At 42.1% G+C, this 12,892-nt stretch overlaps 1 protein-coding gene across 3 annotated transcripts in view; it reads left to right on the forward strand.

Annotated features, from left to right (window-relative positions):
- The window catches only part of Fancd2 (FA complementation group D2), a 67,348-nt gene that overhangs the window by 42,669 nt on the left and 11,787 nt on the right, over nt 1–12,892 (forward strand). For 2 of the 3 annotated variants that reach the window (XM_010619085.3, XM_010619091.3), the window contains exons 27-35: nt 1,519–1,626; nt 1,869–1,981; nt 3,514–3,657; nt 5,455–5,571; nt 7,398–7,526; nt 7,664–7,782; nt 9,662–9,772; nt 10,522–10,652; nt 12,493–12,586. In XM_010619085.3, the coding sequence (XP_010617387.1) occupies nt 1,519–1,626; nt 1,869–1,981; nt 3,514–3,657; nt 5,455–5,571; nt 7,398–7,526; nt 7,664–7,782; nt 9,662–9,772; nt 10,522–10,652; nt 12,493–12,586 (1,066 nt within the window). Of the gene's footprint in view, nt 1–1,518; nt 1,627–1,867; nt 1,982–3,513; nt 3,658–5,454; nt 5,572–7,397; nt 7,527–7,663; nt 7,783–9,661; nt 9,773–10,521; nt 10,653–12,492; nt 12,587–12,892 lie in introns of all 3 variants that reach the window. The other variant, XM_033755975.1, reaches the window with a different exon arrangement.

Consider the following 12,892-nt stretch of genomic DNA (forward strand, 5'->3'; position numbering starts at 1 on the left):
AGCAGAATCTCTGAGGGTCCATAAAAGCCATAGTTATGGGCCTCATGAGATAGAGCATAAGTGGACAACAAAGAGAGGGCCTCTCTGGGGCTCCTCAATCGAAATTGAAGCCCACTGGGAAAGTGAAGAAAATCTCTGCAATAAAGGCACACTGGACCATCCTCCCTGGTATACTGAAAATGAGATTGCCTAAGTCATTAGAGATTCAAAACTTAAAGACCAGCTGTACCTAGAAGACACCTCTGAGAAGCAATCATTTCATCAGAGTTCTAAATACAAGTAATGAAGATAATCAGAATAAGCAATATCGAAGTGTTAGCCCAGGAATTAAGCCAAAAAATAGCACCAACAGCAAAAACAGAAGACACCTAGGCAGGGTACAGGCACAGACTTCCAGCTCACCACAGTCAAATTCTGAGGGTAACGAAATGGAAAGATCTGATAATCAGCCACCTGGACACCCTGAACTGATAGTATGGGAAGTAACAAAACAGATGAACGAGGTTCGAGAAAAATTCAAAACAAATAATTTCCCAGAGAACTACAGAGATGGTGAGCAGAATGAAAGATATGATTAGAGACTCTAGAACAGAAACAGATAAAAAAAATAGATGAGCTCAAGACCATGATGGAAGCCATGAAGTAGAAACCAAGTACACTGGCTGTTGTGAGGTATTAGCTTAATTCTCTGGAGAAGATAGCTTCCCCAAGGCCCTTGTCTAAAATAATATGGTGGCTCACGCCTGTAATCCCAGCACCTGGGAGACTGAGGCAGGAGGATCGCTGTGAGTTTGAGACCAGCCTGGGCTACATAGTTCCAGGTCATTCTCAACTATACAGTGAGACCCTGTCTCAAAAAACAAAATAAATAAAAATAAAATAAAGTGATATGTATAAAATGAAGCACTGCAGGACACCAGAAGAGCACAATTGCACCTGTAATCCAAGCCACTCAGAAGGCTGAGATAGGAGGGACACAGTTCACTGCCAGCTTGGGAAAAGTCGGGTGTAGCTTGGTGGTAGAACACTTGCCTAGCATGCACAGAGCCCTGGGTTTGATCCCTGATCCTACAAAAAATGTTGTTTAAATCCCCCCAAAAACTGTTTTATGACCAACATGCTTAGATTTTTTGTTACTTTTTTTTTCTTTTTTGGTACTGGGATCAAACTCAGGACCTTGTGCTTGTGAGGCAGGCAGTGACACCACTGAGCTAAATCCCGGCCCCTTAGAAATTTGAATCTAAGTTTGTTTTAGTCCTTTTCTGTGTGGTTTTATATCATTATTTAGAATGGTTTGTTAATGATCATGATAAGTTACTACAGTATGATATTGCTGTAAGTTCTCTGGCCGTTTTGCTGTGTGAAAGCAGCATCAGAGGGTGGGAATGTACCCTATAAACATTAAGTGCTATGTTTGGTAATTTTAGAAACTAGTTTTTAGCCAGTTGGAAGATTGTCTTCCAAACCTAGTGGTGGTGCATCGTCAGTATGCATTAAACTTTGCCTGCTCTCTTTCAGTCACTCCAGACTTTGTTCCTCCTCTTGCAAACTTTGACTTGGAGACTTTACATGTAATGCCTCATAGCAGTTCTGCATCAACAAAAGGCAGAAACAAAGGAAAGATAAGTATGTTCTTACCCTGTGTCCCTCAGCCACATTGAGTTGAGCCTAAGACATTTTATATCTTGTATTCTTTTCAGTGAGCACATATCAGCATCAATAGTTGGAGAGGTTATATAATTGAACTTTCTTCGGCAGGCATGTAAATGCATTGTAATTTAGGTTATAAAGTTGCCTCTTCTACCTGGTGGTCTCCACGAGGTTATTTATTGACAACTTGAGTCACTTTTCTGTTTCTGAAATATAAGGAGGAAAAAAAGGAAAATCAGATGGCAGCAAAGCATCCTCCCCTGACAAGCTTTCAAAGGAGGATAATTCAGAATGTGAGCCTGGGCCATCTGGGAGAAGCCAGCCGGACGAGGTACTGGAGTCGAGGGTATATGATGAGAGTGTGAGGTCTGCAGAAGGACTAGCTTTACTCCCTGGGTCTTACAAGGAAAACTGGGAAATAAAGAGATGCAAATGAACTCTTTTAGGCCTTGGGTGACCCATTTACAAGCAAAGTTCAGGTTATACTATTTTTTCATTTTGGTACTGGGGCTCGAACTCGGGACCTTTATACTTTTTTCTTGAGACAAGGTTTCACTGTATAATTCAGGCTGGCTCCCTGCCCCCCCCTTCCACATATACATATATTTTTTGGTTCAAACTCCAGACCTTTTGCTTGCAATGCAAGCACCAGCCTCTACTGAGCTAAATCCCCAGCCCCTGGTTTTTACTCACTATGTAGCCCATGCTGGCCTTCAGTGATTCTCCTGCGTCAGCCTCCCATAGTGCTGGGATTACATATGCCACAATACATGGCATCAAGTTACACTCCTAAATCCTTACTTATATCTGCCACACATTTTTTTAAAAATATTTTTTTATTGGTATATTTTAGATATACAGTATAGTTACATTCATTCTAGGATCTTGTTGCCACACATTTCTAGTTGTCTTTATCTCATTACTTTCCTGCATGTTTTACTTCCCTTGTTTTGTACCCCAGTGGTATTTTGAATTTTACCTTATAATAGTTAGCAAATTCTGGCTTAGAATAGACTTTTTTTGTACCCAGGATCGAACTCGGGACCTTAGTCTTGGGAGGCAGACGGCAGAACCACTGAGTTTATTCCCCATCTAGAACATAGTTATATATGTTTCTTCTAGTCTCTTTCCCTTTCTAATTCTAAATTATCATCTCAGTGAACTGAGATAACTTGAAATGCTTAGTATAGTTCTTGATACTTGATTAGTAGTAATTTTGTACCATTCACAGAATAGGTTTCATGTATTTGTGAAATTACCCAGGCCCCACAGGGATCCTAATTACTCTTTTTCAGGAAGCTTTTTTAAAAATTTTTTTGAGACAGATACACACACGCACGCACGCACGCACGCACGGCTGGCCTTTTAATCACTAAATATAACCCAATCTGACCTTGAACTCACTTCTGACCTTGAACTCACTTGGCAGTCCTGCCTCAGCCAAGTGCTGGGATTACAGGCGTGGTTCCCCACGCCCAGCTAGGGCAGCTGCCACTTTTTATGTAATTTATTGTAAATAACTTTTCTAATTGTTCTAAGTTAAGGTTCGTATTAATAGGTACATGTGAACTTGTATCCCTGTATTAAAGTGTTGTCTCTACCTTGGGGATATTTTAGGGACCTAGGTGAAGAGAAGGTAGTTATACAGTGAAAATGTACCTTTTTGCATAAGGTTAACGCTTATTTGCACTTTGGAATCTTCATTAAAAATTAGATGAACTCTGGGGATTTAGCTCAGTGGTGACACCGCCTGCCTTGCAAGTGTAAGGACTCGGGTTCGATCCCTGTTCCAAAAACAAAACAAAACAAGATTAGATGAATATAGAAGATTTATTGTCTTGGTTGTGGCGTCTTTCCCTGCAGGAGTTGACAGGGAAGGAAGGAAGGGCATCGGTATCACTTCAGAATTGCCGCGCTTTCTTCCGGGAGCTGGACATAGAGGTCATCTCCATTCTGCGCTGTGGACTTGTGACCAAGATCATTTTAGATACTGAAATGCACACAGAAGTGAGTGACAGACACACCGGGATCTCAGAATTTAATCTGCTTTCAGGAAGTTCCTCAGTGCGTTTTATTTTAAAAAAAACAACACCGTGACATTGAGAAAAGTTAAAAGCACTGGGCATAGATCTTTGGCAAAGCACTTACCTGCTATCCATGAAAGCTTATGTTCCATCCACAGTATCACGAGACGAAAGAAGAAAGGAGTCATTTAGACCCGACTCGAAAGCTTACAGAGATGAGAGATTAGTCGCCCTCATCACCGGGACAGTCATTAACAGAAGTTTGTAACAATGTGTTAGGAATGACAGGTTACTGACAGCACCGAGTCTCCTTTTGCAGAGGCATGCTCTTCTGGTCTGTGGGGTTAGCGCTATTGCACGACATTTGCTCGGCACCCTGCAAGTGCTTCTGGGGCCTTTTTGAAGGGAAGCATTTACTACTAATTTAGACACTGGCTATTAGTAGAATATTCAGCAGGGTGTTTTGCCATCAAGCAGATTATACCCTAATAGAAGAAGTGATCTGAGTAGCAGCACCTGCTCTGCTCTGGACTGAACCACATGAATGGACCGGCAAATCCTCAGTGAGGGAATTGTATTTCTAATGAAATTGAGAGTGAGGACATTTTCACAGAAAAAATAAGTCACTTGGTAAGGGATTTCACTAGACAGTAGACTGTCTCCACAAAAAAAGAAAAGGAAAAGGAAATCCTTGTTTTTTTATTTGATAGTTACAAGAATATATACACCTTCAGAAGAGTGAATATCTTTCTTAGGGGAGACGCCGGAGATGGAGCACATCAGATTGAACACAAAATTGCATCTCTAGTCCTTCTTTGTTTTTATATATTTTTTGAGATAAGGTATAACTATATTGCCCAGGCTGGGTTTGATGTGAAATTGGCATGTGTCATCACACCCAACTGTTTTTTTAACGTGTTTTTTGAAACAGGGTCTCATTGTGTAAATCAGGCTGGCCTTGAATTCGCTGTGTAGCTCAGGCTGCCCTCAAACTTGTGATCCTTCTGCCTTAGCCTCCTGAGTGCTGGGATTACAGGCGTGTGCCACCAGACCTGGCAAAATTGCTTTGAATTAGTCTTTTTTCCCCGCCACAATACTGAGGGATGCACCCAGGGCCTCTCATATGCTAGACAAGTTCTCTACTACTAGGCTGTATCCCCAGCCTTTCTTTTTTAAGACATGGTCTTGTTAAGTTGCCCAAGCTGGCCTTAACTCATTATCTTTTGGGTAGCTGGTATGATAAGCATGCATCACTGTGCCCAGCAAATTAGTTATTTTTATTAGTGCACATTTAAGAAACACATCTTGGTTTTATAGGAGGAAAGTTACACAATGTATTTCTAGAGAAAAAGTATGTCTTCTAAACTATACTCAGTTTCATAGCTTATTTATTTGTTTGTTTATTTGTTTTCTGAGACAGAGTCTTACTGTATAGTTCAGGCTGGCCTAGAACTCACTATGCAGCTCAGCACTGGCCTCGAACTTGCAGTGATTCTCCTGCTTCAGCCTCTGAAATGCTGGGATTATAGGTGTGTGTCATCTGTCTGGTTTAGATTCCTAGTTTTAATTTGAAAATTTGCTTTATTTTGGAAATACTTGACTTTTTGGATAAATTGACAGAGTACAACAAGTACTTTTATATGGAAAATGGTGGAAATTCTTCCCTTTTTTATCAGAAGTCAGATTCTTTACTCATTGGGATACATGAACCTGAAGCATACCTAAAAATAAAATGAGTAGGACACACCTGGAATTAGTCTCTCTTTCTTCCATTTTTCAGGCTACAGAAGTTCTGCAACTTGGGCCACCGGAGCTGCTTTTCTTGCTGGAAGATCTCTCCCAGAAATTGGAGATCATGCTGGTACCGGCTTGTACCAAAAGAATGCCCTTTCTCAAGGTCAGAGTAGGCAGAAGTGCGGTGCTTGAGTTTAGTGGCTTTGGAAACTAGTTGGTCTGAGTGTGAACAAGTCGCTTCTTCTGACCTTGAGCTTGGGTCTGTGGATAGCATGTTGGCAGCTTTACTGGCAGACCATGTTCATCTGGTCTTAAAAAAGGAATTCTGGGCTTTGTTTCTGTTTTTTCCTTTTCTCATATTTATTCCTTTCCCTTCTCTCCTTTCCCCTACCTTTCCCGCTGTCCCTTCCCCTCTGGAACTTTTGTTCCTATTTCAAATTATTATATGTTTTGATCCTTATTACATTTTCAGTTTCTTACACCAGAGAAACTGTTTGGTATTTACACATGTGTATCCTGTTTTCATTTAAGAGCATGGGCCTCAATGTGCATCCATTTAGCTATGTCTCTAGCTTCTCATTCTTTATAGCTGAGTAGTATTCCTATTTATAAATAGAGAGGGATGGAGGGATTGAAAGGAAGGCAGGGAAATGGGGGGGAAAATAAGAACAAAGATATGTCGTGTAAAGGTACAAACTCCCCACGATGAATGTCATATTGTATACGTAAAGTGTACCAATAAACTTAATGAATTTTAGAAAAGAAGGAATTCTGGGGTTAGGGCTATAGTTCAGCGGTGTGGCACTTAAACAGCATGCGCACTGCCCCAGGTTTGTTCTCCAGCACTGAAGGAAAAAAAAAAAACAGAATTTAAATAGAATGAACAGAAAAGGTGCTGAAAACATATCTCAGTCTTGATCTTTACTTGGGTTTTGTTTTTGTGATGCTGATAATCAAATCCAGGGTCTGGGAATGCTAGATAAATTTCAAACCATTGAACTACGCCCCTCAGCCACCCCGCCCTCTGAACACAGAGCCTTTGCACTGAGCTACATCTTCTGCCCTTTCTATTTTGCGATGTGATTGCACTAGATTATGAAGTAGCCTAGCCTTTGTTCAAATATGTGATCCTCTTGCTTCAGCCTGTCAAGAGTTCTGGGATTGCAGGCAAGCATCATATTCGGCTAGAGTTTTGACTTAAACAGCCTCTCAGAATAAGCCTATGCCTAAGCTTCAGTGTAGCACTTGGCTGCCTAGAGAGGCCAAAACCTAGGTGTTTATATAAGGCACAAATATCTAGCACGTGGGGGAACAGCTGGGTGATGGAAACAATACGTGAAAGACTTGGGTATGAACATCTAAACATTAACATATGTACTTATGAATGGCCGTATTCATTGTACTGTTTGCTGTTCATTCCTGCCAACCTAAATGATTTTTGCTTTCGAGTGACATCATTAGTTGTAAATGATCTATTCTTTTTAAACATTGCTGTTACTCTGTAAAAGCCAATCTGAGCTTACAGAGGTGCATCACCACACCCAGTAGGAAGAAGTTTTTGGTTTATTTGGAAATAGGGTCTCATTTTGTAGTTCAAGCTTGCCTTGAACATATGGCAATCTTCCTGCCTCAGCCTCCGAGTGCTGGGATTATAGGTGAGCACCACTGTGCCCAGCAAGATTTTCTTTAACCCCTGCCAAAATGTAGTCCTTGTGAGTAGTACTTCATTTCTCCCACCCACTCCTATTCAGGGTGCAAGTTCATCCAAACTTAAGCTGGGCGTAGTGGTACACACTTGTAATCCCAGCACTCAGAGGCTGAGGCAGGAGGATCACCATTGAGTTCAAGGCCAGCCTGAGCTACATAGCAAGACCCTGTCTCAAAATACAGATGGACAAAAGTTTGACCAAATTTTTATCTATAATGAACTCTTAATATCAGAGAAGCTGTCCAGCACTTTCTTCCTCCATAATGCTGAATTTATTACAGAATAAAGGAAGCCGGAATGTTGGATTTTCACATCTCCAGCAGAGCTCTGCACCAGAAGTTGTTTATTTTGTTGTGCAACTGATGATCCCGCTGTGTAACCATCTGGAGAACATTCACAACTATTTTCAGGTTAGAAGACTGTCTTGTCGTTATGGAGACTTAGAAACCACCAAGTGAAATGGGGTTTCATTGTTGGCTGAGAAAAATTGAAGAAAAGCAAGAGCAGCTGCTGGAGCAGATGCTGTAAAAATCATTTTCCTTTTTAGTGCTTAATCCCTGAGAATTGTGGTGTGGTTGATGGACCTGGAGGGAATGCTCGAGAACGCCAAATAATGTCTTCCTGTTACCTGAGGCTCCTGCAGAGTTTTTATTGGCTTTTTGCTTGGTGAGTATATGGGAAGTGTTAGTGGAGAGAAATGAGTATCCACTTGGTGATTAGGCAGTGGGATATAAAAAGAGAAGGAAGAAGTCCAAAATGACATCACTGTGGTGCCTTGTTCTTTTTCACTTGATCTTGTTTGTTAGAGCCACTGTTACTAACCCATTTTTTAAATTAGGTGACTTGCTGATTTAGCTAGACAATAACAAATGCAGGCATTTTACTCCTTTTCACTTTCCTGTAGGAAATACTCTGTAGTAATTACTTACATTGGTGTTTAAATTGTTTCAGCATGGTGCAGTGGCATACAACCCTAATCTCAGGTACTTGAGAGCCTGAAGCAAAAGGATCATGGGTTCAAGGCCATTCTGCACAATTTAGCAAGACCAAGTCTCAAATAAAAAGGCCTGGGGGTGTACATTAATAGTAGACTGCCAGTACTTTAAAAAAAAAAAAGTTTCTAGAGCCAGATGGAGTACAACTCTAATTTCAGCACTCAGGAGCCCAAGGCAAGAGGATTGCAAATTTGTATGCCAGCCCGAGCCCCTCAGTGAGTTCTTGGACAGCCTGGACTACTCAGCAAGACCCGGTCTCCCAAAACACTAACACAGAAAAATGGGGGGTTGTTTCTAAAGAAGTTATGAATAAATCCTAGCTTATGTGAAGAGCTAAGTACAGTGTGTGCTAGGGTGTTTCAGGGTCCCCTGGAAACAGTGGGACTTGACCAGGCCTTTAAAGCTTAGGTAACCTGTAGGGAGGCAGAGGGGAGACTTGGAGCAGCACAGATAAGGAAGGACTGTGCTAGCCTACAAGGACTTGTATTTTAACCTATTTATATAAAGTGCTAGAAAATTATTATGGTGATGGGAAACATCAGTGGATGCCTAGCATTAAGCCATAGGGCAGAAGAGGTAATGGATTGTGAAGGAGAATAAAGGAAACTTTGGGGGGGTGATGGATATGTTCATTATCTGTTGGTGATGATTCATGAGTTTTTAAGTCAAAATTCAACAAACCCAGCACTTTAAATATATGTACTTTATAAGCCAGGCATGGCGGTGAATGCCTTTGATTCCAGCATTCAGAAGAATGAGGCAGGAGAATCACGTTGAGTTTGAAGCCAGTTTGGGCTCTGAAATGAGTTCAAGGCCAGCCTGAATTGCATACTGAGACCCTGACACACACACACACACACACACACACACACACACACACACTCACACTCTCACACTCTCTCACTCACTCTCTCTCTCTCTCTCTCTCTCTCTCTCACTCACTCTCTCAATTTTTTAAAGATATATGTACTTAAAACTTTAAGTACATCAATTATACCTCAGTAAGAATGTAGGGGCCCGATGCGGTGGCACACACCTGTAATCCTAGCAGTCAGGAGGCTGAGGCAGGAAGATTGCTGGTGAGTTTGAGGCCAGCCTGGGCTACACAGACTCTGTCTCAAGCAAATCAAGGGAGAACGAGAGAGAAATAGAATTGTTTGTTCGGACTTGTTATGTGAATGCAGAGAAAGGGATAAGTTCTTCAACCAACCCCTACTATGGATAGGACATTGACTTGGCGATTTGACCAAATCAGTCCTGTATTGTTGGAGAGACTTATCTCTAAAATATAGGCAATGAGGAGCTTTCTTTTTCCTCAAAGAAAAACCTATGAGAACTCTTACATCCTTAAAGAAAGACTATTTTGAATGCCCTTGAGCTTCTGATCTTGCACTCAGGAGCTGTGACTGTATTTGATGGTTATCAATTTGCAATCCGTTTTACTCTCTTGACTTGTTGGTGGCACAGACTGTGGCCAGGACCGGATCCTCAGACGCCATCGAGCTGTCGTGTGGACACAGCTAAGTGACCTTAATTTGGCTTTCCTTTAGGAGTGGCTTTTTTCACATTGAGAATCACAGATTACTGTACTCAGCCCTTGAGGTCCTCACCGGACGAGTGAAGCCGTTTCAGCTTGATGAGCCCTTGGAGGAACTTATCAGGTGGGTAACAGTGCATGCTCTCCAGTGTTTCCCAAGAAATCCAGGAAGTGGGTTGGTGGGGTTCCTTTGAAAATTTTTGGTGACGGTAGTTGTGAAGGAAATTGATTTGTTCAGCTATTTTCCACATATGAGCTTTCTCATCTATGTGTTCTGATGAGTTCTGAAGTAATGGAAGCCCTGGGCCAAATTATTCTCAAATCGCCTTGCATAATTTGGCATAATTGTGATTCCCATTTCCTATTATATCCTTGAATTGAAAGTGGATCGTATATGATAGTCATTAAAAGCTACACTTTCTCTGGCTTATAAGCAGAAGGAGAGCCAGGTGTGGTGCACACCTGTAATTCAGCACCCAGGAGGCTGAGGCAGGAGGCTCGCCATGAATTTGAGGCCAGCCTGAGCTACATAGTGAGTTCAAGGCCAGTGTGAAGTATTTAATGAGACCCTGTCTCAAAAAAACAAAAAGAAAAGCACAAAAATAAAATGAGGAAAGAGAGCCAGGTGTGGTGGCACAAACTTGCAATCCCAGCACTTGGAAGGCCGAGGTGGAGGATTGTTGAGGCCAGCCTGGGCTTCACAGTGAGTTCAAGGCCAGCGTGATCGACATAGTGAGACCCTTGTCTCAAAAAAAAAAAAACCAAAAAATGGGGAAAAAAGGGCTGATGCTGTTTAGTTGAGTAGTAACAGGGGACTCAAAACAGCTCATGTGGATTTACCTGTTCGTGTGTTTGTTCCTTGTCTCCTTACAGCCAGAGCTTCAATTACTTGCACAACTTCCATCGCAGCATCCCCACCTTCCAGTGTGGTCTTTACCTCCTCAGAATTTTGATGGCGCTTTTGAAGAGATCAGTAGCTCCTACTCAGAAGAAAGAAAAAATTGGTGATGATCCAGATCATCTTTTTTTTCCCTCCCATGAATAGGATTAATCTCTCACACTTGTGAATGTTCCGCTTCCCAGAACTTGGATATTTATGCATGTAAATCGTCATATATTCTTGAGCATGTGTCTTGCTACAGCAAGAAGGCCAATTTCCCAGAAAGGCTATGACCAATTCCACTGACATTGCTAAGCATGAATTTGGTTAGCTCAGCTGGCTAGCTAATTCCCTTCCCCTTCCTCTTCCCCTTCTCCTTCCCCCTCCCCTTCCCCTTTCCTGTCCTATCCTGCTTTCTTTCAAGGAGATGGGGATTGAATCCATATCCTTGTGCATGCTAAGCATGCTCTACCACTGAGCTATACACTCAGTCATTGATAATTTGGCTTACATTTTTTTTTTTTTTTTAAACAGGTTCTGTCTTTGTAGTTCAGGCTGGCTCTGAACTCACTATGTAGTCCAAGCTGGTCTTGAACTCATTGTAATTCTCTTGCCTCAGCCTTCTGAGTGCTGGGATTATAGGTATATGCCACCACACCCAGCTTTTTGGCTTACATTTTAATCATATGCTTTTAAAAAAAAATTATCTGAGGCATTTGGCAGAAAAAGACATAAGCCGTGCAATTAATAGAGCGGGAAGTAAAAGTTAGGATGAAGTATAAAGGAAGAATTGGTCCCTTCCATGACTTCGGTTTTTTGAGACAGCATCTCGCTATGTAGTTCAGGCTGGACTTGAATTCACTAGTCTTGCCTAGGCTGGCCTCAACTTACTGCGTACTCTTATTTAGTTGGCCTCAGAGTTACGGTGGTCCTCCTGCCTCAGCCTCCCGAGGGCTAGGTCTTTTGTTTTTTGAGACAGGAGGCTCTCACTATTCTATTTTGGCCTAGAACCTATGGTTCTTCTGCCTCTACCTCCCAAGTGCTGGGCCTGTAGGTGTATGCCACCCCATCCAGGTCCTTAACCCTGTTTGTTTGTTTTTCCATTGTACTGGGGACTGAACCCAGGGCCTTTGTATTGAGCTACATCCCGTTATTTTTTATTTTGAGACGGGATCTTGCTAACTCACTAAGTTGTCCAGGCTAAGCTTGAACTTGTAGTCCTGCCTCTGCTTCTAGAGCGCTGGGATTGCAGTCATGCACCTGGCTCTGACTGTTTTCTTTTATCATAAGTCTTGGAATCTTGCTTGCTGATTATATATACCACTTGGCAACACAAAACAGAAAGCGAGATGAGTATGTGAAAGAAACCTTTTTATGCCCTGCTAGTGAGAAGCGAGGTGCAGTCTGAAACTGGACTAGCCATTGCCCTCGTCTCCTGAGAGGAGCAGGGTTGGCTTTTGACTGCCAGCAGCTGTCTTCTCTGTGTGTCAAGGAGCAGGGTGAGCGGTGCCATCTGTTGAGTCTTAGGGCTATTTCTGGCAGAAGGGTTCAATGAAACAGAAGTAAGCAGGGTTTTTGAAATACCTCAGGGACTTGTTAATAAAAATTATCTTGATTAGTAGTTAACTTCAAAAGCCTAAGAGACATGAGTGAATTTGTCTGATATTGTATATTGTTTTATATTGAAGTGTCACGCTGTACCCTGTTAATATATGCAATAGCCGGGCGTGGTGGCTCATACCTGTAATCCCAGCACTCGTGAGGCTGAGGCAGGAGGATTGCTGTGAGTTTGAGACCAGCCTGGGCTACACATTGAGTTCCAGATCAGTCTGGAATACATAGTGAGACCCTGTCTCAAAAAACCAAAAAAAAACAAACAAATAAAAAACAAATATATGCAATAATTACGTCAAGAATGAGTTCCATTTCTCACATGTGTGATGCCTTGCCTTGTTTTCTAACAGCGTCCTTGGCCAAACAGTTCCTCTGCCAGGAGTGGCCACAGGGTGAGAAAGAAAAGAGCACCCTCTTCAAGGACCAGCTTCAGGATGTGCTCTGGTGAGGTGTTCAGTTTCTTCCAGTGAGCCAAATATCTTCTTCCCAGGTACCTCTGTTGGGATCCCTCACTTGGTTAGAGGCGGAGGAATCCCTTTTTCAGGGGGAATTTGAAAGCAGTAAAGTACGTTTGAAGTGAACATAGTTTGAATTCTGTGAATCTTAAGCACCTGTAGCTGTGCTCTCTGCTGTTAGCTCATCCCTTGTTGCTAACAAATGAGAGAGAAGCAGAAGTGTCTGCGGTTCTACCCTGCTGCATTAATAATTGAGTCAGATGAGGCTGAATAGCTAGCAGCGTCTCAGGAGAGA

This window comes from Fukomys damarensis, unplaced genomic scaffold (genome assembly GCF_012274545.1).
Source record: "Fukomys damarensis isolate Sample0158 unplaced genomic scaffold, DMR_v1.0_HiC HiC_scaffold_24, whole genome shotgun sequence".
NCBI lineage: Eukaryota > Metazoa > Chordata > Mammalia > Rodentia > Bathyergidae > Fukomys > Fukomys damarensis.